Source organism: Gasterosteus aculeatus, chromosome 11 (assembly GCF_964276395.1).
Source record: "Gasterosteus aculeatus chromosome 11, fGasAcu3.hap1.1, whole genome shotgun sequence".
NCBI lineage: Eukaryota > Metazoa > Chordata > Actinopteri > Perciformes > Gasterosteidae > Gasterosteus > Gasterosteus aculeatus.
The window spans coordinates 3,900,463-3,925,853 of NC_135699.1; the positions used below are offsets into that span (position 1 = coordinate 3,900,463).

At 47.1% G+C, this 25,391-nt stretch overlaps 1 protein-coding gene across 33 annotated transcripts in view; it reads left to right on the top strand.

Moving 5' to 3' along the window:
• Positions 1-25,391, top strand: part of nfixb (nuclear factor I/Xb) — a 102,899-nt gene that overhangs the window by 12,821 nt on the left and 64,687 nt on the right. For 9 of the 33 annotated variants that reach the window (XM_078084450.1, XM_078084453.1, XM_078084470.1 and 6 more), the window contains one exon: positions 23,527-24,058. In XM_078084450.1, coding sequence (XP_077940576.1) covers positions 23,527-24,058 — 532 coding nt within the window. Of the gene's footprint in view, positions 1-1,993; positions 2,030-22,043; positions 23,009-23,526; positions 24,059-25,391 lie in introns of those variants that run through there. The other 24 variants (XM_078084447.1, XM_078084449.1, XM_078084462.1 and 21 more) reach the window with 14 other exon arrangements.

A 25,391-nucleotide genomic window follows, 5' to 3' on the forward strand; every position in this document is an offset into this window, starting at 1 on the left:
CTGCACTTGGAACAAAGAGTTCAACAGGAGCTGCATTGATCGTGTCCTTAGTACTTGTCGCCCCCCAGAATGTGTTTTTTAATTTTACAAATTAAATGTCACTTATATGTGATATCTAATTGCCGGATGTTAAGCTTGTTGCCTTTTTTACATTACATTCGACATGCTATTTGGAGGAAATGACCCCCCCCCCGAAAGTATTGTGGAGTGGCCGTTGGAGCTTGTGGGTAAATTGTCTCTTCAGGTGCGACCACAGGAGCCTCTGGAACGCTTTTCAGTTACTTACTCCCACTCTTTTCATTTGCTCTGATTAAATCTTATGAAAATGTAAATTTCACCATCACACAAACACCACGTGTACGAAGAAGAGGAGAGAGAGAAAAATGCACCTCACGGAACTTCAACCCCTCACTTCTTATGCGCATTTCCCCAAATCCCACAATCCCTCTCACACTGCTGCTCCATACCGTTTGTTACCACCCCTACACATACATTAAAATCTCTCTCATCCCTAGTTTAAATTATTATTATTTTGGTTTTTGCAGACGACGGCGGTCATTTAATTTGGCTTTGTTTGGAAGGTTCCCCCCGTGTAGCCGGGGGCAGCCGGGCCGGGTCACGCGGCTGCTGGGAGTCCCGTAAAGCGCGGCTTGTTTATCCCCGGTTGGCCGGGTCTGACAGCGGCCCGCCGGCGGCCCGTTTCAAGTGGAACTCAACCCTGATTCTCACAGCGCTTTTTTATTAAAAAGAGACTTCCGCACTCGTAGGCAGGCTCCCACCGACCCGGCGCAGCACCACAGGCCGAGAGGATGACTTCTGTGCGTGTGTGTGTGTGTGTGTGAGAGTGTGTTTCTGAATATTTCCCGCACAGGCTTTGATGACTTTATCTGTGATTTATAAACACAATCTTTCACAGCGGATAAAACTTGTGAACAAAAGGAGTTTCATTTTTTTTTTTTTGTGTGTGAAATAGATTCCCGCTCAGGTCCAAACCGCCGGCGAGGGCAAATCGCACCGAGCTCAACCAGAACCGCTTGTTTATTTATTTTTCTCAAATGTTTTACCATATGTGTGTGTTGTGCAGAAAAGAAACAATTTTCTCCTCACCCACACACACACACACACACACACACACACACACACACACACACATACACACACACACACACACACACCAAGCTTGCCTCGCAGACAAGAGAGGTACATTTTTCTCTGTCGAATTGCTGTTAATAATTAAGAAATTGGAGCCTGCACCTCCAATGTGGCACCAATTTAGAACACAATCAAATGAATTATTAACTGTAATTTAAAGTAAAATGGAAAAGAGAGAGCTGGTGGTGGAGAGCGGCGGCAGCGTTGCGGGGATGTGACGGACGGTGTGTGTGATGGAAGCAAATGACGGGGCGAGAGGAGTGTGTGTGTGTGTGTGTGTGTGTGTGTGTGTGTGAGAGAGGCTTCTGCTGTGTTCCGTATTGATCTGATCCATGGATATTAAAATCACATCCATATTTATGCTTTTAAAAATGTAATATATAGGTTTGTGAAGAGAAGTAGAAGCGTGCTTTTTAAAATTATTTCCCATTCATCCATAACAAAAAGAAAAACATTTGAAGCCTGTACCGCAAATTCCCCCTGACGTCATTTTCGCCCCTTATAAGTTTTCAATTAATGATCCCATTTATTTGTCCCGTTTTATTTGTTGCTCCGCTGCAAGCGTCCGTTCCCTCTCGCAGGGCCACAACGACGCAGCACAATAATGCACAACCCTTAAACACAACAATCATTTCTATTGCCGTTACATTGGATATCTGAAGTGTGTTCTGTAGTGCTTGCTCTGCAGTTCATATATTCTCATATATTGTTTTCACTGGTGCGACATTTTAACCAATTCCTTCCCTCTGCCCCCCACCCCCCCCACCCCCTCCTCCTCCTCTGCCTGCCTGGACGCTGACCCCTGCTCTCCTCGCCTCTTAACACCCTCTCAACACTAAAGTATTACCCTACTCACCTTCTAAACAATGCCTTAGTGGTAAGTCCTATTTAGTCCCTACTTATTCCGCATTAGGTGTCTGTGTTTTTACATATTCCATCCTGAGGACATTTTAGGGTGGGGGTTCTACAGTGCAGGGACGAAAATGTTTCTTTTGCACACACACTGCATGCCTTGTGTTTTTCTGTTGTTGTTGTTGCGTAGCCCGTGGTTGGGGATTTGGTTCTTATAATGTTGGAAATAGAGCAGAAAACTGGCTGCAGCTCTGACCGCGTTGTGTTTTAATGTGTGCAGGGAGAGGGTTCGGACAAATGTTTGGTTACAAATATGACTATTTAATTGTGGTATTTGAATCTCCCAGTGTTTATTTTGAACCTCATTTTTAAATTCTTTTGTATTTTTTGCACAAACTCTTGCGCTTTAGTTTTACAATTGGCTGTATGACGAGTGTGTTTGTGTGTGTCGCCCTCCCGTACCTCCTTTACCTCTCCCATCTGTCGGTTCCCAACGCCAGCAAAAAAAGGACGGATCTTTTTGTAATAAAAGACATTCAAACCGCCTCCTAAAGCTGTTGGTGTCTTATAGCTATGTCGCCCCTCAAGCTCCGACCTGGGGTCAATCCCACAATCCTTTCAGATTGTCTTTATCGCGCTGGTTTTGTTTAATTTCCTGCCATTCTATGTGAAATATCAAAGTTCAATGGTGATACCCGTTATGTGGAGAGGTCAGAACGAGATTTTCTACCTTAAAACCCTGTGGAGCTAACGCTATTTTAGTGCGTTAGCATGTCGTTAACTAGCGTTAGCACTATTTGACTGCGTTAGCATGTCGTTAACTAGCGTTAGCACTATTTGAGTGCGTTAGCATGTCGTTAACTAGCGTTAGCACTATTTGATTGCGTTAGCATGTCGTTAACTAGCGTTAGCACTATTTGATTGCGTTAGCATGTCGTTAACTAGCGTTAGCACTTATGCCACGCTAGCTACTGAAGGTATACAGAATGCTTACACACGGTGCTGTTGTTTTTGAATGATTGTTACAGTTGAATAAAGACCTACCAGCTTTACAGGAACAGTGTTGTTCCTTAACTTCGTCGTCTTCAGCTTCGATGGTCTGGTACACGTTTTATCAGCAGGTCTTACGCTGCGTCAAACTTGGCACCATGTAGGTTGGAATTAAATTAAAATAGCCAGCTTTTTTGGGGGAAGTTTTTTGAGAAAACATTAATTTAATTGATTTAATTATAAATATATGGGATACCAGTGTAACTCACCGGTGCCCCACAACAAAAATAAGTTTATAAAAGCGAGCCAGTAGAGCACTCTGCTCTCGCACACCAGACTGAAGAATGAACTCATAGTGCGCTTGATTGACAAGCGGGGCGGATCTATTGTCCTCGCTTGTAACCGAGTTGTGTGCTCATGTCTGGAGGGCACGGCGGTGAAACCGGAGTCATTCGATTGGCCGCGCTGCTGTTTTGTGCCGGTGCTTCTCCCCTCATCGCGGGACGCCGTGAGGTCACGGCGCCATACGCTTGCCTGGGACATCACGTTCCTTTTACTTATTCATTCATAGCACGCAGCAAGTTACAGGCCAACTTACTGCAGAAAAAAACTGCCATCATTAAGAACTGTGGCTCGGCTTCTTTAATGTGGCCATTTTCTGTTGGATGGTTGTGTTCTGAGACAAGGTATCCAAGCTAACTCACCTCACAATGTCAAATGTCACTTTTTGTTATTTTTTGCGGCAAAATCTGTAGCATGTTGTGGATTATTTGCTTTTGGAGCATATATAGGGCTTATGGAGCCTTCAGGGATTGATGCGTTTCTCCGGATTTTTTCCGGTCAGCTTGGGGCCACCATGCGTCAGCACGATTGAATTTACAGCAATTCTTGCGAAAAAAGAAATGGGGAGCTCTCGTCGGTGGCGAGGACAAAGACGGGATGAGCCGGTGTGCATTTTGGCAGCAGGCGGGGTAGATTTGAATTAAGTGGCATGTAGTTTTTTATCTCGAGCCACATGCAGAGAGCGAGGCAGAACCAACTGCGTCTCATTCAATATCAGCGCAGCTGTCCCAGCATCCGTGGAGAATGGATTCCTACTGCTATCGCCATGGGAGGCTCCAGCCAAGAAGAATAGCAGGATATCCAGTGCGCTTGTGCTGTAAGAGAGGAGAGAGTGAAGCGCTGGCATGTCTGTCCGTACACGTCTGTCCCTGTGTGTGTGTGATTTTGCATGTGTGTGTCATGCTGTCTCCACCCATCTCACTTTCCCTTTGCCCATGTCACCTCTGGCACGGATTAGTCTTTGGCACAACTCTGGCAGTGCCAGCGGCCGCAGTGTGGTCCTGTGGTTGCCGATATGTTGTGCTGTTGCCATGGCTACTGAACACACACACACACACACACACGGGTGCTAAATTACATAATTGAGCGAGAATATACAGAGGAACACAAAATATGAGAGCAGAGAAAGAAATAAAGGTGCTCACTAGAGCATGAAGTGTTCTTTAGCTTGTCCCCAAAGGAGAACCCTTCTTGGTTCCTGATAAATGTAACGTCTCCGACAGGAATGCTTTTCCAGGGTTCTTCCTAGAGCCAAACATAGATGGTCCTTTTTAGAACCATCCGTAAAAGGTTCCAACAAGAGCGCCCAATGAGCGGTTCCTGAAGTGGGTTGGCAGTCAGTTGTATACACCTAGAACCCACCGACAGAGGTTCTACTCATAATACTTTTGTATTCCAAAGGTCCATCCAGCACCCACCCAAAGAGTTTAAACAAAAACCCTTACGTAATCAAATGGTTACGTCTAGAACTCACTCACAAGGTTCTACATAGAACTTGATTTGTGTTCCAACCCACTTTGAGGGTTCTACAGAAGACTTATATTCCATCTAGATTCCAAACAGGGTCAAATAGAACGCGCAATAGTCATGGTTTCCAGTGATAGTCTTTAAGGTGGAGTGGGCACTTCAAGGGGGTCCTTGTCTTACAAGAAGCCCTTAAGAAGCCCTTTCTTTAGAAGCCAATGGTTCTGGGTACAATGTCTTAAAAACCTTAATTCTAATGCCGCATATTGAGTTTTGTGTGTTTAAGTTTGGAAACCGCCGAGCCGAGTAAAAAGAAACACTCATTAAATATTTCAGAACCTTGTCATGGCCGAGCTCCAGACAGCAGTATAGCATGTTCTCCCGCTAACAACATCTGCGCCGACGATATCCGGGCATGTGAGACCTTGTGACAACCGATTTGAGGGTGCAATTGAGGGTTAGGTGTTTGTGGTGGCAATTAGCGGTCCCTGTGTGTGTGTGCAAGAATGACAGCCAGTGTTAGCATAAGAGAGGGTGTGGCACCAATGGTTTACAGGGACGCACCATGACACCAGACACACAGGACACACACACTTGTTTCTTTACCCCCCCTCCCTCCTCCTCCCGGGCTTCAGCTTGTTTTGAATAGATTTTTTTATCCGGGAGAGGATCAGCGATATGTCTCACTTAAGCCGCTGTATTTCGGTCACGGTGGAGTGGATTTCAAGGGCAAAACCTTTGAACTGCAAAGCGGCGCGTCATTTAGGATTCATGAGTCCGATTGTTAAGACGTCTACAAAGAAATACTCTGCACATGAGTCATTGTGCACAGGGAAAGTTTGACATATTAAAGAGTAGGCGGTAAGCAAAACACGAAAAGAAATAATGGATGTGTGTTAAACTATTATCAATTATTAATTTTCATTTAAGTTGCTAGGCTGCTCTAATCAATTAAGTTAATATTTCAGGTTTGGAAAATAAATAATTTGCGTATATTCTTCAGTGCTTTTTATTAGTCTTGTCCCGAGAAAAGTCTCAGATGACTCTGTCCACACTCACCCACTGACTGCTAACACACACACAGGTGACGTTTCCAGGAAAGATATGACACTTTAAAGATCTCCTAGCCATCGTATCTGTAGTGTCACAGGTCCACATAAATAGACAGGAGCGCTGTTGTAGTTGCCGATCGCTGACGGACCCCTCAAGGTCACTTCGGCGTGGGCAATCCGGGCATGTTGTTTGGCCCCGTCCCGCCGGCCTGTCTGACCTACATCTCACTGCGCCGGCTAAATATATACAGTAGACCCCTCCATTACAAAGCTCTGATTAATCTGATAGAAACCTGAGCACTGTCTCTCTCTCTGTCTGACCGCAGACCCTCCAACTCACTCATTCCACAAAGGAAAAAGGAAAAATAGAAAACAATCGAGGCACACGCATGCACATTATCATCGGGTGGAAAAGGGCCGGAGCTGGAGACACAATCAGTCTACCCATTCAGAAAAGTCCTCTGTACATTTGGCGCACACAGAGTGTGTCTGTATACCTCGTGCATTACGCACATACTTAATCACACCAGGCACAGGTGTGCATTCTTTCTGATAAAAAACTTCACACCAAGCACAATACGTGTTAGAGCCTGTGTGTGTGATACAGGACAGTGGTTTCCATATTTTATTTTTGTCTGCTTTAATATTGCCCCCTATGGCCATGTCGGATTTCTTACAGGTCCGTTTGATCAAGTTTCAGGGGTCGGAGCTACTTGTCTTACGTGTGTTGAGATTAAATCATGGTTATAACTTTATAACAACAATGAATAACCCTCAACAAAGACTCTTTTAACAGGGTAAAACACAACGACACTACAGCTTGTGACACATATATAATATAAAAATGACCCCGTTGAACTGCATGCTGGGTGCAGCTCACAACAAGAAGTAACTCTGTTGCTACATGAAAACACAGGAAAGAGCGATACAGCGAGATGCACCAACTCAACCAAAGAGAGGAGCTGCGTCCGTTTGAAAGGGTTTTTGGTTTTGGAAAATCTGACGTAAGTTTGATCAGGAAACAATTTATCGCAAAGTCTGTGGAGCCGCTGATGCAACACCAGCAGCCACAAGGAGCTAACACGCCGGCCAGTTGCGAGCAAGTTGGCCAGCGAGCGCGAACAGCTGTCCGGGGAGCCGCCGGTCCTTTTCGGCGTCAATGATGTTTTCTTGAAAAAGCCACACCGTCACATACCGTCATTTAGAAATCTTTCTAAATACCGTGATATTTATTTTTGGCCATACCGCACAGCCCCACTTTAGGCTGTCTACCAATTTTAAGACTTGGTCTTTTCTAAAAAGGTGGTAACAGTAGCTTAAATACAAAGTATCTTTAATATAATCTGTAAATCATTTATTAATTCTTAGCTCTATCTTCCAACTGTGACATTGTGACCTGATATTACTCCAACTGTTTTCCCACTACGTTTAGCCAAACGCTTTCCGCTAATTGTTGCATTTAGCCACTTGCGAAAAATAAAAGAATACGTTAAATGCCTTCCGTGCCACATTTTATTGACTTATTGTCCCTGTTAGCTTTGAAACTAGTCTTCATACACGTTAAATAATTTCCACTGCATCACGGTTCGACTCGACTTACTTCCTTTGTCTGGTACGCTGCATTTGTTTTTGGTACAACGTCGCTCAATGTTCCAACAGGGCCGAGCTTATACTGGAAGGGGGAGTTACAACACTGCAGGCCGCTAATTGGAGGAGCGGGGTTGCCATGGTTCTCCGACCAATCAGTGACGTCTGCGATGTTAAGTAGAACTAAATTGAGAAAAGTTGAGTACAGTTGGAATTTATCCATTAGCAGCTCTCTTTTATACATGGAAATGTGTAATAAAAAGTGAGTTGAGTTACCCTCGGATCTTTCCAGTGGCTTGAGTGCCTCTGGTTGGGGATCACATATTAGCAGGCACGACACACACTGAGTAATTAATCTTTGGCTTCCTGTGTTCCCTCCATCCATCCATTTATTACCAGGCAAAGCAAACATCCACGCACACCTGGCAAAGCTTGGAGAGGCAATCATTTGGACACAAAGGACAAAGACTCCAGTAGGCCGCAGTTAATTGGGAAATGGCGGTGGCGCTGGAGAGGGGGGATGGCGGTGATCGTTCAGCCGTTAAGGGCTGACGCAGCTCCATGATGTCATAGCATTCATCCTCCTTCCACCGCTTCTTCGGCCGTCCTCGAAGCAGCGGCAGGATAAAAAGCCATTGATTGGCTGGTGGATTGTACCTCGAAATTCCCTACGCTGCATTACGTCATGCCGAAGCGAAAGGCCAACCGCTTCAAAGTAGAGTCCAGGAGATGTTGATCCGGCACAGGAGATGAAAGCAGTGACCATGCCGGGCTACAAAGCGTATCTGCCATTTGCCAGATGAGATCACGACCACGTCCACAACTCGGACGCAACACCGGCGACGCTTGCTTTTATTCTCCTTCCCAGGGAACGGGGCTCCAGGGTTGGCATTGGGCTCGATAGGCATTTATTGGGTTAACTTTGAGAGGGAAAGTCTTTTCCTGTCCCGGGGGCAGGGGGAGGGAGGCTGACGCTCGGAGGCTTTTGCCAACCTGCGAGCCGAACAGTAATGAAAACAGTTGTGACCTGATTTCCAAGAGCTGGGGAGAAAGACCCGAGTCGCTAGCGGAAGAAGCACTTTTAGTCACAGACAAAGCACGTCAGGCCGCAATATGTTAGGACCGTCCCCTTTTCTTTCCCGTCCCTGCTGTCTTTTGCTGCCTTTCTTCTCGGCCACCTCCCTGTCCAGCAAGGAGTCGCTGCCCCCCCCAGGGAACAAAGCGTCGCTCTTCATAGCAGGAAGTTGGCGCGGGGCCAAGGGTGGAAAATCTATACTCGGTTGCATAACGTTACATATCTTTACCTCAGCTGAACTCTGGGAGGAGGCCCGGCAGCTGCGAGCAAACAGAGCCGGAGGGCGGGACCATGCGCGCTGTTAGCTGACTGTTTGTGTGGAAGCGTGCGTGCGCGTGTCGGGTATGAGTGCGCGCTCTATGCTTCTTGTGACTGGTGTTTGCCCCGGCTGCTGTTTCATGACCCCCCCCCCACCACCACCGCTCGACAGTTGGCCAGAGTGCAGTAGAGTCAAACAGCCCCCTTGTTGAAATCACAGCGCAGCAGAGGGGAGGAGGGCAATCCGGGCTCAGGGTCCGAACACCAGCTCTCCGGCCTCTCCGTTTTGGCCCGGTCCACCCCGGCCTCCCCCCCCCCCCCCCGACTGCAGCTGCGCTGCGCTCCGTCACATAAACTTTTTATGCTCTGTTTAGGCTCAGAGAAATAGCTGCAGGATTGGTGTGCGTTACACGGAAAAGTTGTATATTTGACTGGGAAAAGCAGGGTTGGGGGTTTTGTGTGACTGCTGAGATATGAAACACAGATGTTGGCGTTCCGCGACTTCACGGTAGCGGGAAGGGGGGGGCGGCTATGAATGTCCGCTCCTCAAACGCTCTGATTGACAGCTGATCTCATTGATCCACCTACACGCGCGTTACTAAGACGTTACGTCCACTAATGAGTATAAAACACCTCTCTTGTGCACTTCCATCTGTGGGCCCCTGAAGCACCTCGGACGTCTGCCATGTCGGGCCGCTGTCAGTCGGCGCGAAAAAAAAGGCCCCACCGTGAAACTCGAACCGGGCCCCATTATGGTCATCATCTGGAATAAAGCGCAATCATCTCCGCCACCTGCGCCAAGCCGAGGAAAACAACTCTTGCAGGCCTTCTGGGCCTGCCAGCTACAGCCGCATACGCGCTCGCCTTTAACCCGTTCGCCGCGTTCTTCCTCTCCGCACGCACACCTGAACAGTGTGTGTGAGTTAGGACCCATTCGGGGACCACAAATCGATGGCGTATTGCAGCCAGGCGGCGTAGATTTACGGTGAAAGCGAACAGGGTCAGCGTGGGCGGGCGGGCGGGCGGGCAGCGGCGCACGTTATGGGGCCTCGCAGGCCTTGAGAATGATGTAGAGGAGCGAAACGACCGCAGAATATATATATATTTTTATTCAATCTGTCTGCTCAGAGGGAATGAAGCGGAAGGGGGAAACTGGCGGCAATGAAAGAGGTCTGTGTTGTAAATACAGCAGAGCGGGTAGCGCTCCGTGTCCTTTCTATTGCTCCTTGCAGCATGATTTGTTTGATTTTCTCTCCATCAATCAGCAGAAGATGTGTTTAAACAAACTCAAAGTATATTTGAGAAAGCCTCTTTATGGCCGCGGCTGTTTGTGTTCTCCTCTTACTTTCCTTGGAAGTGGGCCGTGATTGAAAGCGGCGATACAGGCGTATTGCGTTTCCTGGTGGATTAGAAGGAATGCAGAATGCATCATAACCATATTACACTAGTTAGGAGCGGTGCGCCTTGCCAAGCCTCTGGATAACGGGCGAGGGCAGACGCAGCTACGCCGGAGCGGGAAGCGAGTCCCCGCGAAGGAGCCAGAATCCCACAACTGCAACAACACCAGAGGACATCCGACACCGGTGGACTGTGTTTGACGTCTTGTAGGGTACACAAAGCACCGACCAGTCCGCTGAACTCAAGAGGAAAGAAAAGACAGCTTTTCCGAAGAGCTAAACAGAGGAAACCCAAGAAATAAGAAGGGGGGGAAAAACAGGTTCTGTGTGGATGCAAGTTTGCGCGTCAGAATCCGTTTGGCATTTTTTGTTGTGAGGGATGCGTGTTGCTGGTGGGACTTTGGTCTGCACAATCCCTCTTCTGTTAAAACAATGCGGCAGTTGTCCTCCCCTAACCTAATTACCCCTCCCGGGGGAGAAAGGCAACAGCACCAAATCCCATAGTCAGGAGCCGTGATCGGGCCCCGCTGTAAGAAAAAAGGCCCCATTCATTTCTTCCTGCTTCCACCACACATGAACGGACCGACACACACTTTCCGTTCTTTCCTTTACGCTGAGTGATCAGGTTTGACCCGACGGAAGCCAATTGCAATCCGACGCTTCCTTATGTTTCTCTTGATATACGTTTTTGTTCACGTTAAGGTTATTGCCCTCAATCCATTGGGTCGGGTCACGTTGGGACTGAGACAGTCCACTGGTGCTCAGACTCAGCGAAGAAAAGCCTTTAAAAACCAACGCGATCATTTGGACCCAACATTGTATTTATTGGTTTACCAAATAACTAAATTGGCTGTTTAACAAAATAATCCAGGTATCACCAAATGAAGGTAACTTGCATACTTGTTTCTACTTTTGAATAACCTCAATGTCAAACATATAGATTGTGACCAGAAAATACTGGTGAAATTTCACCAGTATTTTCTTTGAAAAGCAAAAAAAAGAAATAACATGACGGTTTAGTGCAAATCCTCATTATCATACGATTTCAATCATTTGTAACATTAAAGACTAAAGGATGAACATGTTATTAACCATCGGGGAAGTTGATTATAATCATGAATAACCAAGTATTTTTGATGTTGCTGTTGAGTTATACATCCAAGCTAAGATATGCTTATTGTATAAAACAATAGCACTGATTCAAACAACAGTTGCTATATTGACGACGATCGGCGGGTACGAACTGGCAAGAAAAAATTCCCGCTTTGACCTTTTTATTGATTAAAATAGATTGAAACACTTCATCACATACTGGCAAGGCGTGGGGATTTAAAAACGTTATTATTTATTACTGTTTATTAACTTCAGACAAGGAAGTCTGCATAGGAAGCGCAGGGGAGTGTGTGTGTGTGTGTCTCAAGTCTTAATTCTCCCTCCACCAACCTGTTTGGTGTTGTTTGTTTGCCTCTCCTCTCTCAGGAAGATTAGGCAGCCACTGTGTGGAGGCTCGGGAACTAAAGCTGCTAGTTTATATTTGCAGATTGTTGCGGTGCTGCGTTGTAAGTCCAGACTGTTCCAGGGTCTCGGACGTCTCTGTTCATCGGTGAAAGGCGGGATTCCATTTGCCGCCACTGAGATCGAGATGAGCTCGGACCTGTTCGCGTTTACAGCGTTTAAGAAAGAAAAAAAAGGCTCCCGAACATTTGAAATGCCGACATTGACTTTGTGGCCATTTTTGTTCCTGTGTTACAGACCACACGGTCCACTCAGTGCGTATAAAGAGGTGTGTGTGTGTGTGTGTGTGTGTGTGTGTGTGTGTGTGGTTGTGCAGTGTTTGCCTTAGCTCAATCTCCTTTCCTGTAGTGTGTGTGTGTGTGTGTGTGTGTGTGTGTGTGTGTGCACGGGCTCCGGTGTGTCCAGCCTGTGCGGACGGAGCGCCCCGTTTGTGCCCTGCGGCGCGGAGCGGAAGCTCCGCCTTAGCGGCGTTAGCGGCGCTCTTCCTTCTGTTAGCTCCATTAGCCCGCGTGTCGTTCCTTGATAGATGAAGCGTCTTTCTGTCTGAATCCAGTGTGACGTCGGGTTTTTGAAAGAAATGCTGTTTTTCTTTCGCTGCATGAGTGAAAAAACAGACTGCGAGTTTGTATGAGAAAGTTGTTTAGTTAGAACCTGTGGAAAGAACATTGGTACATTTTGTCTTATCTGTGTTCTGATCCAGCGCTAAAATATCTGTAGCTGCAACCGCCGATCCTACGGACAGATCGAGTTTTTCCTTCCAAGAACCCGTTGTTGATTTTGGATCTTGGTTCAAACTACGGAGACGAAGCATAAAGGATTAAAAAACAAAAAACTAAAAATGGGTAATTTGAGCACTGCATACTTACTGCCCTAACTTGTTTGGAAAAAATCTTTAATTGGTGCAATTTGCTGGTCTTTGATGTGAAATAACTTTTTTTATCTGTTATCTTCATTTTGGTTTTTTTTATGTACTCCGCCATCTTGACCAGGAATCCTTTGTACTACTAATTCATTCACCTCTCTTTTTCATTAAGCCCCGTGCCAACTTGTGAAACCCGCCTGCCAGTGGCAGCCATGATTGACTTTCTCCCCCACCGCATCATTAACCCCTTCCTTTCCATTTAATCTAACCAATGTGTGAACCCCCCATTAGCCTGAAGCCCACCACCGCTGCTGGCTCTCACTTTGGATCGCAAGTTCTTTTCATTTGACTGTTGAGATTCCACAATTCTCAACACCAAAATTCAATAAACTAAACCATAAAAGCAATAATATTTGGAACATGTGATAATTCCATAACCTTTTTTATGTTTTATATTGCTTTCCTTCAATTCACAACATTTAACATTTGATCGCTCCACGATAATGTTCTAACTAACCTTCTTTTCTTACCGAACGCATTTCAATGGAACTCAACCACGGACGACGTTGGCCGTTATCAGCTGCCCACCGGCTGATAACGGCCAACGTTCTCTAGCTTTGCTGCTGAAGACTTGTTACTCACTAAGTAACAAGTCTTCGTCAGGGAGAAGAGAGTATCCAGTATCGTAGAAAAACAGGTTTTCAGAATTTTGGCATCGACTCAGTAACCACAGTGTGGCATCTCTGTAACTTGTAATAGTTAAAGGGAACATCGCTTAATACGTCCCTGAAACATATTAGTTTACACAAATGTAAATGTGACAAATTCTCGCCCTGTTCTTTTATTCTCACTTTCCGTTTCCCCTCCTGTTCTTTGTCTTTGTTCTATTGGTTTTCCCGGGAGATGTCCTTCTTAATCAGGGCCCGTACAGACACCTACAACCACACCCCAGTCCAACATTCTCCCCTTTCCGCCCGCGCAGGGCGCCGCGCGCCGCACAGGCCTGCGGGCTTCATTCGAGAGCGCAGATCATTGGCGCTTTAATTCAAAACTCATGGCTGCCGCTTGAGCTCACTTACTTTGGTAATCTGAATGGAAACATATGACGATTTCTTCTTTTTTAAAGGATATGGAGACAGGAGGCAGTCGTGGAGGGTGAGACAGTGGGGGTTGTGAGTTGGGGATTGTGGCGACCCATTTGCATAAAGGGCAGGGCGGCTTGCCCAATGGTGGAAAAGGTTGGCATCACGCCTTTCAGACTGGCAGAGAGGGAAGACTGGAGAGGGGGAGACAGAGAGAGGGGAGGGGAGTAGTCAATAGTGCATCCCTTGTTCAGAAAGAGGAGGTCCCTGGCTGTTGGCAGGAGAATGGGCTAAATCTCTGATTGTGTGCTAGATTGCCCCTTTTATTTGTCTGATTGCAGCGCTGCATTGCGAGTGGGCTTTGCTTTCCTGGAGCTTCTTTGCAGGAGGTGTTTTTCTGTCGCGGCCCCGGTCTGTGACTGTGGCTCTTCACGTATGCTACGTACCGTACAGGTCACATTGTGCACAATCAGCGCGTTTGCCTCCTCGAGCCCTTTGTTCGACCTTTGTTTTGCAAGCAACCAGCTCAGGTTAACCTCTAAAGACAACTGCAGGGAGGCAACCAGCAGCTTTCTGCTTGCCCCCTCATGGTGGTGGTGGTGATGTCATGGTAGTGGCCTGTTATATCTGGCCCCAGGTCCGTAAGCGCAGTACATGGCGTCTTGGCGCCTGCCCATTCCGCCGGCTGAGCCACCCGTTGTCATAACGACCGCTGAGAGTTTGATGCCTCCAGACTCATCGCGACAGGGACTTTGACGACCCTCGCCGCTTCAACTCTGTGGTGGAGGGTGAAAGGGGACTTTTGTATTATAGTTTGGGTCGTAATGGTGTGCAAATTTCCAAAAGACAACAACATTTTTATAAAACTATGAAAAGCTTCATACAAAAATGACACCCCAAAATGTGATTAAATGTATCAAATTAACTAATAATCAGCAGTATTAAAGCATTTAACTCCTGCAGAATTCAATATTATATCACTATATACTAGATTAATACTGATGTTGATCCGTCAGAAGCATCTTAACATCTTAGCTGCTCTCAAAGTGGGAAACCGGATCTGTGAGGTCGAGGACAAAGAAAAGGATAAGTTCTTTCTCTTTTTCAAATATGAAAGAAATCGATAATTGACTACGTTAAAAGTCAAACGTCAATTCATAGACATCTGAAACATCCTAAATGCTGCAGGCACCCTCATAATCTTGACAATGTATTTATACAATTTTATGAACTCATTGTTGTGGTTTTTCTCATGTACAATCATCCCCTGAAAAATAACTGGCAGCCAGACAAATGTTGAGAACAAAGGAAAACATTTTCCAAAACTGTACATAGAGGATTAAGGGGGATCTAATGGCAGTAATGGAATAGGAATAAGAAAACAAGTACTGTCATCTTGGTATGAAAGTATTGCATCCTCTGACAGCTGTAAGAAGAAGGTTTTCTTTAGTGTGTAATCCCCCGAAACCAACAATGTGTTTTTGTTTGCTGAGAATGAGCCGTTCATATCGGCATGTGAGGCTGTTCCTCTTCGAGGAGTCTGTCATGTTCCTGCAGTAGCCCAGAAGAGACCAACCAAACACTGGCTCCAGGGAAACCTTTTTGCGGATCACACCTTTGAGTCGGCCTCCGTTCTCCGGCCTACTTGGCAATGGGGAGGAGTTTCGTTTGGTTGCAATCTGCAGCCTCGCCAGTAGATGCCACTAAATCCTACCCACCGGCCCTGTAAGCTCAGTACTCGACTGCAGTAAATTTAATTGGTAATTGCATAAAGCACACATGGGAGCCGGTGTAGGTGTCCAGCAATCAGGAGGATGTTTACGATCTGCGCTGTAGCCAAGTTTTACCCTCAAAACGAGACAGCTCCCGCTCGAGTGCCCGGCTTGACTCGGGGTTTTGAAAGCGCAGTCGTGTTGCTTCAGCGAACTTTCTTCTTGCCCCTCCGGCGTGTGAAAGGCTGACTTGCACGCTTGTCTCTTTGAAAAGAGGGGAGTAAAGCCCTGCAGCTTTGTTGAGCGGCAAGTCAACACATGAACCCTGGAGATCCTTTTCATTTCACGGAGTGTTGAAATCCTAATTCCAAACTGTGAAAAAAGAGAGGATCTTTTGACAATAGGAGTCGTGGTGTAACAACCCCCGGCTTGATGAGTGAACGGCGTGCCTGTCCGGTGCTCCCGTGTGTCAACCGTGCACCAGACCTTCTCAAAGATGGTGGTGGTACACTGGCAGCTCATGTGCCCTTAAAACAATAAGACTCACTTGTGGTAAAGTAAATTGCGTCCGATTTATTCATCAGAAATCAATCACCTCCCGTCACACCGAAATAGCAACGCGAGGTTCAAAGAGAATGAATTTGCTCAATGCGTTTCAGGCGCGTAGTATTAACCGATTACAGAGCTGCTCTTTACCAGGATAGAAAATGAACACTTGCCAGAGCTGGCCGTGGTCTGCAAGTTTCCCTCCTCTGGAGGACACTTTGGCAGGCTTTTTATTTTTGGATCTTGGTTGATGAAATTCTGCAAGCGTACTTTTTTCTCCCCTGTTGTAATAGTTTAGATTATCATATTTAAAAGTCCCCATATTAAACATAAAAACAAATTCAATATATAGTTTTTATTATTATTACAAAGCATGTTCAAGTGCTAAATGAACTATGTGAAAGTATCAATATGCTCAATCCACGGCGACACGTCACACACGGCTTGAATACAAAAACTTCAAAAAAGACAAATGTGTTTATATGCAAGTTATGACATTAGCTGACAGGAATTAAACACAGTGAGAAGCTTTTCCATTGAAATGTGCCATGTGACCATAGAGATAGAATAGGATTAGAACAGCTATTAACTTGTTCTGGCCATTTGACTAGTGATAAAGAAAATGGTGATTTGTGTTAGTTGTAACGTTGAAGAGTAAAGCGCTGCTGCTCACTGCGAAGAAGCTCGGATGAAGCTCCTGAGACGGATGGCTGACTAGATAGCGAACGTTAGTTATGGCTTAGTGCAGAGGTCCCTTACCCAACCCACGTTCTGTTACCAGTGCAGCATTAAAACTAGTCAGCAAGCTAGCTAGCTAACTAGCGGGACAGCTAGCTTGTTCCACAGAAGCTGAGCCAAACAAAATGTCGCTGAGCAGGCTACTTACCTACATGTGAATAATGGTGTTGTTCTCTATACAACGTAGTGCTACAACTCCTCTGATCGTTTTAGACGCTCCTCAGTAGGTTCGGGACTCGTCGCATGTTAGAGTAGTTTATGGTTAATTAGCCTGCTACAACTGTGCACATAAAATGGCCGCCGCTCTGATCTTCCTGCTACGCTTTGGATGGAATTGTCCCTTCTACTCCTGCTCCATTTCTACGATTAAAACGGAGCATTTTAGACAAGTACATTCACACAGAGAGTACCTTTTAACACTTTTTAGTGTGTAACACGTCCTTATAGAAACACAGAAAAAAAGTATGAACCCCGGAAATGAGCACGATAGGACTCCTTTATAAATAGTCTCGGCAAAGACGGCCCAAAAAAGGAACACCACATCGTGGTCCAGTCAGTAGTATCACCGTTACACGGACCGCGCTGACAGCAGAGTGAGCAGCAAGCGGTTATGTTTGGCCGGCACGGTGAGAAAAACACTCCAGCGGCGGCTGACTGTGGTGCCGGGTCGGCCTGCCCGGGCACGGCCCCGGTCGCTCACGTGCACACGCACGCTAGGGCGGGTTCCTCCCCCGTCAGGCAGCGCATTCCAACCCGGACGCGCGAGCACAGGCGCCGCGTGTGTTGTCACAAGGCGCACCTTGATTTCATACGTGAGCATTTGCTTTGTGCCGCGAAAAGTTTGGGCCAGATTATAACCCCCCCCCCCCTCTTCCCTCCCCCCTCCAGCACTCTCATCAATACTGTCATCTCCATCCAAGAGGATCTGCATGTCTCAACACGCATCCTCATTCAGGAACAGACACCGTTTTATTTAATCTCTATCACATAAAGAGAAAGAATCCAAACAGCCCTTGAGAGATCGGTTTGATCAATGTTTTAAAGCACTTCTGGATGAGTTTTTTTTTCTATTCATCACCGCAAAAAAAAGTGCTCCCAGTTCCACATGTGAAGTCATGTACACGTTGCGCAACGCGAGAGATCTTTATCGACGGGACCAGGCCTCCCTGTCAAACAAATGCCGCTGATGTTAGTAAGGTATAGCGGGGATGGGGGGGGGGGGGGGGGGGGGGGAATAACCACGGCCGCCAGAGCCAGAAGACGAAAGAGCCAAGCAGCAGAGCCCCTTTTGTGGGACAGGAATGTGCCGTGCGTGCCTCTTCCTCAGCCGGTTCCCCCCACACACACACACACACACACACACACACACACACACACACACACACACACACGGCCCACCCTGGGCACGTTAGCACGAAGCCACCGCAAATTGCTTGCAGATTTTTCACACATAGTAACGTGCCGGTTTGTAAACTCCAGAGTGTGTACTTTTTTCCATCTCTTCTGTCTTGAAATGATAAAAGCAGTGATTCCTGCTAAACAATGGAGGATCGTGAGGAACGCACGCTGCGGTTACAGTACACAGCGAGACTTGCTCATCAGGATACAACTTTTATAGGGGTGAAACCCCTCGTTTTATATAAATCCCCTAAATAGCTTTTTCACTAGGGAGAAAGTTGAATTTAAAAAAAGGAATGCGAGACCGGTTTTGAATAAAATACCCCCCACCTGGATGAATTCTGGCGTCTCCTCCGCGTCCTCCGCGTCCTCCGCCACCTCCCTCTCCTTCTCTCTGGCTGTTAGCCGGGAGGTCGGGGGCGTCGCAGCCCGGTCTGGGGTCAGGGACGCTCAGCAGGACAGGACGGAGCGGGAGCCCCCGACCTGCACGGAGCTGTGCTAATGAAGGGGACGGGCGGCTGCGGTCACGCAGTCACGGCCCGGGCGAGGTCAGAGGCCACGGGGCAGCGCGGGGCCCGAGAGGGCCGCCGCGCTTTGTGGGTCTGAAAGAGGAGGAAACTTTTTGTTTCACTTTTGTTATTTACAGTTATTTACAACAGATGGGGAAAAGTCCTATTCTGGGAATTTAAAAGGGTTGAAATCATTGAGATGAAATATTTCAGTATTGCTTTGGAAAACAAAACACACAAGCTTTATCACAAAAAACGAAAATAATGCATTTCACCATAGTTTTGATTTACGGGCTTTAGGGTTTGGACTTTAGAGCATTAAAGCTCACTTTCACCTCTCTTGTTCCTCGTAAAGCCTGAAAAAAACACATTCTTCCAAGCATTTTATTTGCCTCGTCTTTTAGAGATTTACGCAGGGAGAACGGCCCCAGTCAGCTGCTTCATGCTGTCTGATTATTTATTCATTCATTTACATGGGAGCAATAGATGGTCGATCACGCAGACCTACAGGAGTGTTCCTGATTTTTGAAAAAAATAGAAAGAAAATCTAATTCCGACCAACATCATTGAACATTAAATATTTGTTATTGTTTCAAGGCAAAAACACGGACATGAGCTTAAATACGGCAAATAACAACATAGTGTCATTTTCAGGAATATTCTTGAAACGTGCATAATTAAAAACATTAGGTATTGAAATGATGGAGACTTCGCTGTGGAGGGACACTGATGAATCACACCCTTTTTCCACAGTAAAGACCCTTTTCTCTCATCACTGAAAGAGTTAATCTGAAGTTGGCAGCCAACTCCGCAGTCTCGCTCAGACGTGCGGAGAATTGAAAAAAAGGACTTCAAAATCATTTCTTTTGTCTTGTCATAGCCTGTTGGAATTTAGATGAGTTTCTCGTGTAGCACGGTTTTAAAATTGAAATCGACGCTTTTGCAACGGAAAGGCGTTTTTACTGGAAACGCTGGCGGACGGAATTATGAAAATATCACATCGGCGCATATTTTAATAGACGCATTTTTAGGTCGACAGACGGATTTTCTTTGTAGTAAAAAAGGATATACTTTGTAAATATATATATACACACACACGTCACTTAGTTCCACACCTGCACGGAGGCCCGTGACTCAAGCAGCGGTTCCGCCGCATGTTTCCGTGTGTTTTGGGAATCTTCTCCGTGGATTAATTCACGCCGGCTTTTAGTGCCGGTTTAGCGCCATGGAGTCGCTTGGTGAAACGCCAGCTCCGCTTTTATTTTTATTTTATATCTCTGGCAGACTCGGTCGACGATGTCCTCACTTTTCTTGATGCCCTCTGAGAGACACGCGGGGGGAGCAAATAGTGACGGTGCATTTTTTATTTTTTCCGGATGCGAAAAACAACAAAAACACGTTAATCAAATAGAGAAACGCACTCGGACTGTTTGTCTCTTTTATTCATTTAACACCTGTTATTTCCGGCCTGACGCGACGCAGTAGACGCACTATTTAAGGTAAAGAGACGAAAACGAGCTCGCGCGCGGCAGATATTTGCGCCTTTAAAAAAAAAAAAGTAATACATTTCAGAAAGAATAAAAAAAAAAAAACACCGTCAACCCCGACTGCTAATTGATAATAAGCCCGAATTAAAGGCCACGCGCGCGTGGGCTTAATTTAATATCAAGGTAAGAAGATTAACCGACACACACCTGCTGTGATGCGTTTATGGCTCCGCGACCTCAACGCGCGCGCGTCTCAACACCGCGAGCCGAACACGCGCATCAGCGAACCCGCGGACACGCGCAGATGCTCCTCTAAACGCTCCCACGGTCACGGTTATTCCTGGATTCATCCTTTTCTTCAGCCGTGGGACGCGTGGAGCATCACTGAGGAGACGCATTCACACCCACACGTTTCAACGCTGATTTATTTTTAACTGAAAAGTATAAATCGCATAGAAGTTGCAGTTAAGTTTTTGCAGGTGGTGTGAAATATATATAAATATGAAGCCACATATCTCCCTCACACACGCACACACACGCACACACACACACACCTCAATGGGATCTGTGGGTCTGCTTTGCTTGTTGCTTTTATCTTATCAGCATGGAGGCACATTGGATGAGCGGAGGGGGGGTTGCTGTGTTTCTTTAGGCTGGAGGCCTGAAGATGAGGCGGATGTGCGTCCCCGTTACTGGCGGCAGCGGAGGCCGTGATGTTTGTCAGTGAGGGACCTTTTCTGACCGCCATCTCAAAGACGGGCACGCCGGCGGAATCTGAGGGTCAAATGTTCATTCACAGGGTTTTCGCTATCTGACGATTGGCGTCTCGGTTAAACGTGCTCGGCAACTGTTTGGAAATGGGGGGGGGGGCTGCATAAATAAATAAATACCTAGGATTTTCCTGGAGCCTAACATCTTTCGAATTGGCCAGTCCGATGCTCCTCTCTCCGCAATGACTAATCGTTTCCAGGTGAAGCGACGGCGTGGAGCCAGTCGTGGTTGTTGTTGTTCGGCCGAGCACAGCTAACATTTCTGAATGTGCCGTCTATTTATTTATTTTTGCTCTCTTCCAGTCTGTGATACAGATTCGGCCTTCAGACAAGCCAATTTCATTTTTTTTTCTGGCGAAGCAGGTGCCGCCGCCCCACCAGCCAACATGGCGGCCGCCGACGCCCCAGAGGCCCTCGCGGGAGGCCGGGACGGGAAAACCATTATCATTTTTATTCATGCTGAGCATTTATCGGCTGTTTCGCAGCATTGACAAATCTTGGGTGAAAGCCCCTATGAAAGCCCCTCACCATTTACTCCCTCTCAATCATCCCGTCGTTGGTTTTGAGTTGTTGTGCACGAGTCTGTTTCTCACTCTTTTGTTTGCTGCGGTAAAAAAAGAAAGAAAACCCCCCCGTGAGCAGCTGCCGGCGGCGGTCTGAAGGGATTCTTGAAGCTGTGTGTCCTCTCTTTGCCATTCTCTGCCAAGGTGGCATGATGCAAGCAGGCAGGGGGGGGGGGGGGGGGGGGGGCAATGGCGGCCGTGGTCGAGATGGCGGAAGGCTGCGGCGGGGCGCTGGATGCACGGGGACGACTCGCTCCCGTGAACTCTTGCCTCCGTGTCGGGGTGGAACTCGCCGATTTGGCGAATTGTGCGGCGTGGCGCGGGGCGGGGGGGGGAGGCTGCGCGCTCCCCTCCCACCTGCTCTCTCTCTCTCTCTCCCCTTCTCTGTCTCTCTCTGTCATCGACGCTACGCCACCCGCCTCCCCGCTCTCCCTCCTCTCTCTTTTCCCTCCCTTTCAGCTCCTGACGCTGACGCATTGGCTGGGCTACGGGCGTCTGGCTGCCAAATAGGTGGGCCCTGCTCGCGCTTGGCGAAGGCTCAAGCGATGGTCGGGGAAAAGAACGCGGAGAGGACGAGAGACGGCAAGCGAGAGAGCCAGAGAGAGAGAGAGAGAGGGGGGAGAGAGATAGATAGATAGATAGAGAGGGAGAGAGAGAGAGAGTTGGAGAGAAAAGGGGAAAAAAGAGAAGCAGCACTCGGCTCTGCCAGCGGTCGCATGCGCCCGTCCAACATTGATTCGGCTCTCCGTTTTTTCTGTGTTTTTTTTTTTTTTTCTTCCCTTCTCGTCCTCCTTTTTCTGTGCTGTGCTCTGGCTGCACCCCCCCCCCCCCACCCCCCACACCCCCATCTGCACGAGTGTGTGTGTGTTAGAGAAAGAGGGTGTGTGTGAGTGTGTGTGAGTCCTGCACCGCCGCGGCCCAGGGATCAGAACAGACATCACCACCACTTTGCCAAGGATTTTTTTTTCTTTTTTTTCTTGTTGTTCAAGGTTCATTCTGGAAAGCACAACAGGACTATTTTATTTCAAGTGCATCTGAAAAAAGAATCCAATACTAACATTTCTAATTGTATTAGAATATATTTGTTGTTACAAGTTTTTCTCTTTTAGTGTTTTGCTCTCCTGGTTCCTTTTTTAACTTTGGCTCACTACTTTTTTGTAAGCGGCACATTCTGCTAATTATTTCTTCTTTTTTTTACAACCCCCCCTTCTTCATCTACTAACTCTCCACAGTCTGCCAAACCGGCGTTTGCTTTACATTGGGGAGCGCGGGAGGAAAGAGAAAAAAAAAAAAAACCTGGTGCAGGAGATTTTTTTTCTTTTTTTTTTCACTTTAAACGCTGTGCCAAATTTATGATGAGAGTGCAAAATGGTAACTACCGGGCCGTCTGTCTTCCTCTAGCACACTGTGGTTTTCTGTGGTGATTTCTGTCCGCATCAGTTTGTTGTGGAAATGTGAGTGTGGTCGGAGCTCCCCTTGCATGCAGAGCAGAGAGACAGATATAGGACATGGTATGGCTGATCTCTTAGCGGCACATTTCAACAGCGGTCTCGTGGCGGCAAAGCTTGGCGGTGGTGAGCGGCCGGTGTGTGGCAACCCTGGCACGGGAGCGCTGTGGCGAGATCTGGGCTTTGTTGCCCAGAGATATGTAGTGAAGGTATTACGGTGCAGCGGAATAACTTTTTTTCTTCTTCTTCTTCTTCTTCTTCTTCTTTTTGCGGCAGAAAACTGGGAGCGCAACTTGGCTCCGCTTTTCTGTTGGACTACAATTAGTGCTTTTGTTGTTATTTGTTTGTCTTGAATGTTTTGGTGTTAAATTCTGAAAAAGGAGGCTTTTTATTTTTACAGAGATTTCTTGTAATTTGCGGCATATTAAATCGAGATATATTTTTTTGTATTTATTGATTATAATATTTTTCATATTTATATGAATTTTCTTTTTTCTTTAGATATCCAATTTATTGTAATGAAAATGTATTATTGCTAACAGTGAAATATCCATTAGTATGTAGAATTATTGACATTTTTCACAATTACTCTTTTGCCTCTTTTTTCCATTTAAATTTGTCTCGACGTTTTCACAGCTTCATTTGAACAACTTGCCCACATTTTTCAAATGAAAAGCCTTTTTCCAGCCTCCTAACATCCCCCCCCCCCCCCTTCCTTCTCTCTCAGGATGAATTTCATCCCTTCATCGAGGCCCTCCTCCCCCACGTCCGTGCCTTCTCCTACACCTGGTTCAACCTGCAGGCCCGCAAGCGCAAGTACTTCAAGAAGCACGAGAAGAGGATGACCAAGGACGAGGAGCGCGCCGTCAAGGACGAGCTGCTCGGCGAGAAGCCCGAGATCAAGCAGAAGTGGGCGTCGCGCCTGCTCGCCAAGCTCCGCAAGGACATCCGGCCGGAGTTCCGCGAGGACTTTGTGCTCACCATCACGGGGAAGAAGCCCCCCTGCTGCGTGCTGTCCAACCCCGACCAGAAGGGCAAGATCCGCCGCATCGACTGCCTGCGCCAGGCCGACAAAGTGTGGCGGCTGGACCTGGTGATGGTCATCCTGTTCAAGGGAAGCCCCCTGGAGAGCACGGACGGCGAGCGGCTCGTCAAGTCGCCCCAGTGCTCGAACCACGGCCTGTGCGTGCAGCCGCACCACATCGGAGTGGCGGTCAAGGAGCTGGACCTCTACCTGGCCTACTTCGTCCACTCGCCAGGTACGTGACCCCCCCCCCCCCCCCGGGCACTACCTCCACCACACACACACACACACACACACACAGGTCGGTGGGTCGGAGATCATGACATTTGGTCAGTGTGCAGGATCAATAAATAAAAGAGAGACGTTTCTATTTGGACTTAAAAGGGATTCGGCGTGCGGCTTAAAGCTTTTGTTTACCTCCAGATCTGTTTGCGTCGGTACATTTGTTCAAGTATTTGCTCTCAAATTTGTCCAAATCCAAATGTGCATGTTTTCCAGTGCCATGTGTAAACAAAAGCATCTGCGTGCCTGTTTATCTGTGTGTGTGTGTGCGCAGATATTGTGCATACGTGTGTGTGTGTGTGTGTGTGTGTGTGTGTGTGTGTGTGTGTGTGTGTGTGTGTGTGTGTGTGAGGCAGTTTGACATGTATTTGGTATCCCTGTGTGCGTTATTGTGACATTGGTTTATATCCATAGCAGGTGTGTGTGTGTGTGTGTGTGTGTGTGGTCTAGAGTTCAGTGACAGCTGGCCTGGTCCCAGGTAGTTTAGGGGGACGCGACAGCCTGCAGCCTCGGCACACACACACACACACACTCACACACGCCTACACACACACAGTTTTCTGTCTGCGGCGGCGCGTTTTTTGTTTATAATATGTTTTGCTTTTCCATATTCGGCACACGTGTTTCCTTCTGTGACCTTAAAGTAAAAATAGAGGCGGTGAAGATATTTTGGTGTCATATGGACACAAAGCTGCCTGTGTGAAGGTTGACATCAAAACTCTAATTCCAAACTTAAATCAGCCTTTTTTTTATTATCAAATGTCAACACACGTAAAAGTAATAATATTGAATAATAAACTATCACTTTGGATTTTGCAAAATATGGAAAGGAGCTCAACTAATAATACAACTATATATTTTATCATCTATTCTATGTGCAAAAAGGCAAAAAATCCACGTGAGTAGTTTCTTTGGGTGAAAGAATTAAAAGCTGCCGTTTCATACAAACGGAGTGATTTCAATCATACTGACTCGCCAGCAGTGCCTCTTATGGGCGGCTCGGGACGGAGACAACGTGCCCCCCCCCCCCCCCCCCCCCAACGCCACGGCTCCCCCGGGCTCCTTTTTAGCCGCGGCGCGTCGCTCCGCTTGAGGGAGAGCGCCTCTTCCTGTCCACACAACGCTCCGAAGCGGGAAAACCGCGGCTTAGATTAGCTCCCAGCGCGGCGGCCTGCTGCCCTCCACACAAAGGTCTCTGTTCTGTCTTCTTTCTGTTTTTTTATCCGCAGCGAGTCCAGCAAATGTGCACTGAGAGCGAGCCGGCTGAAAGCATGGTTCTCATTTCA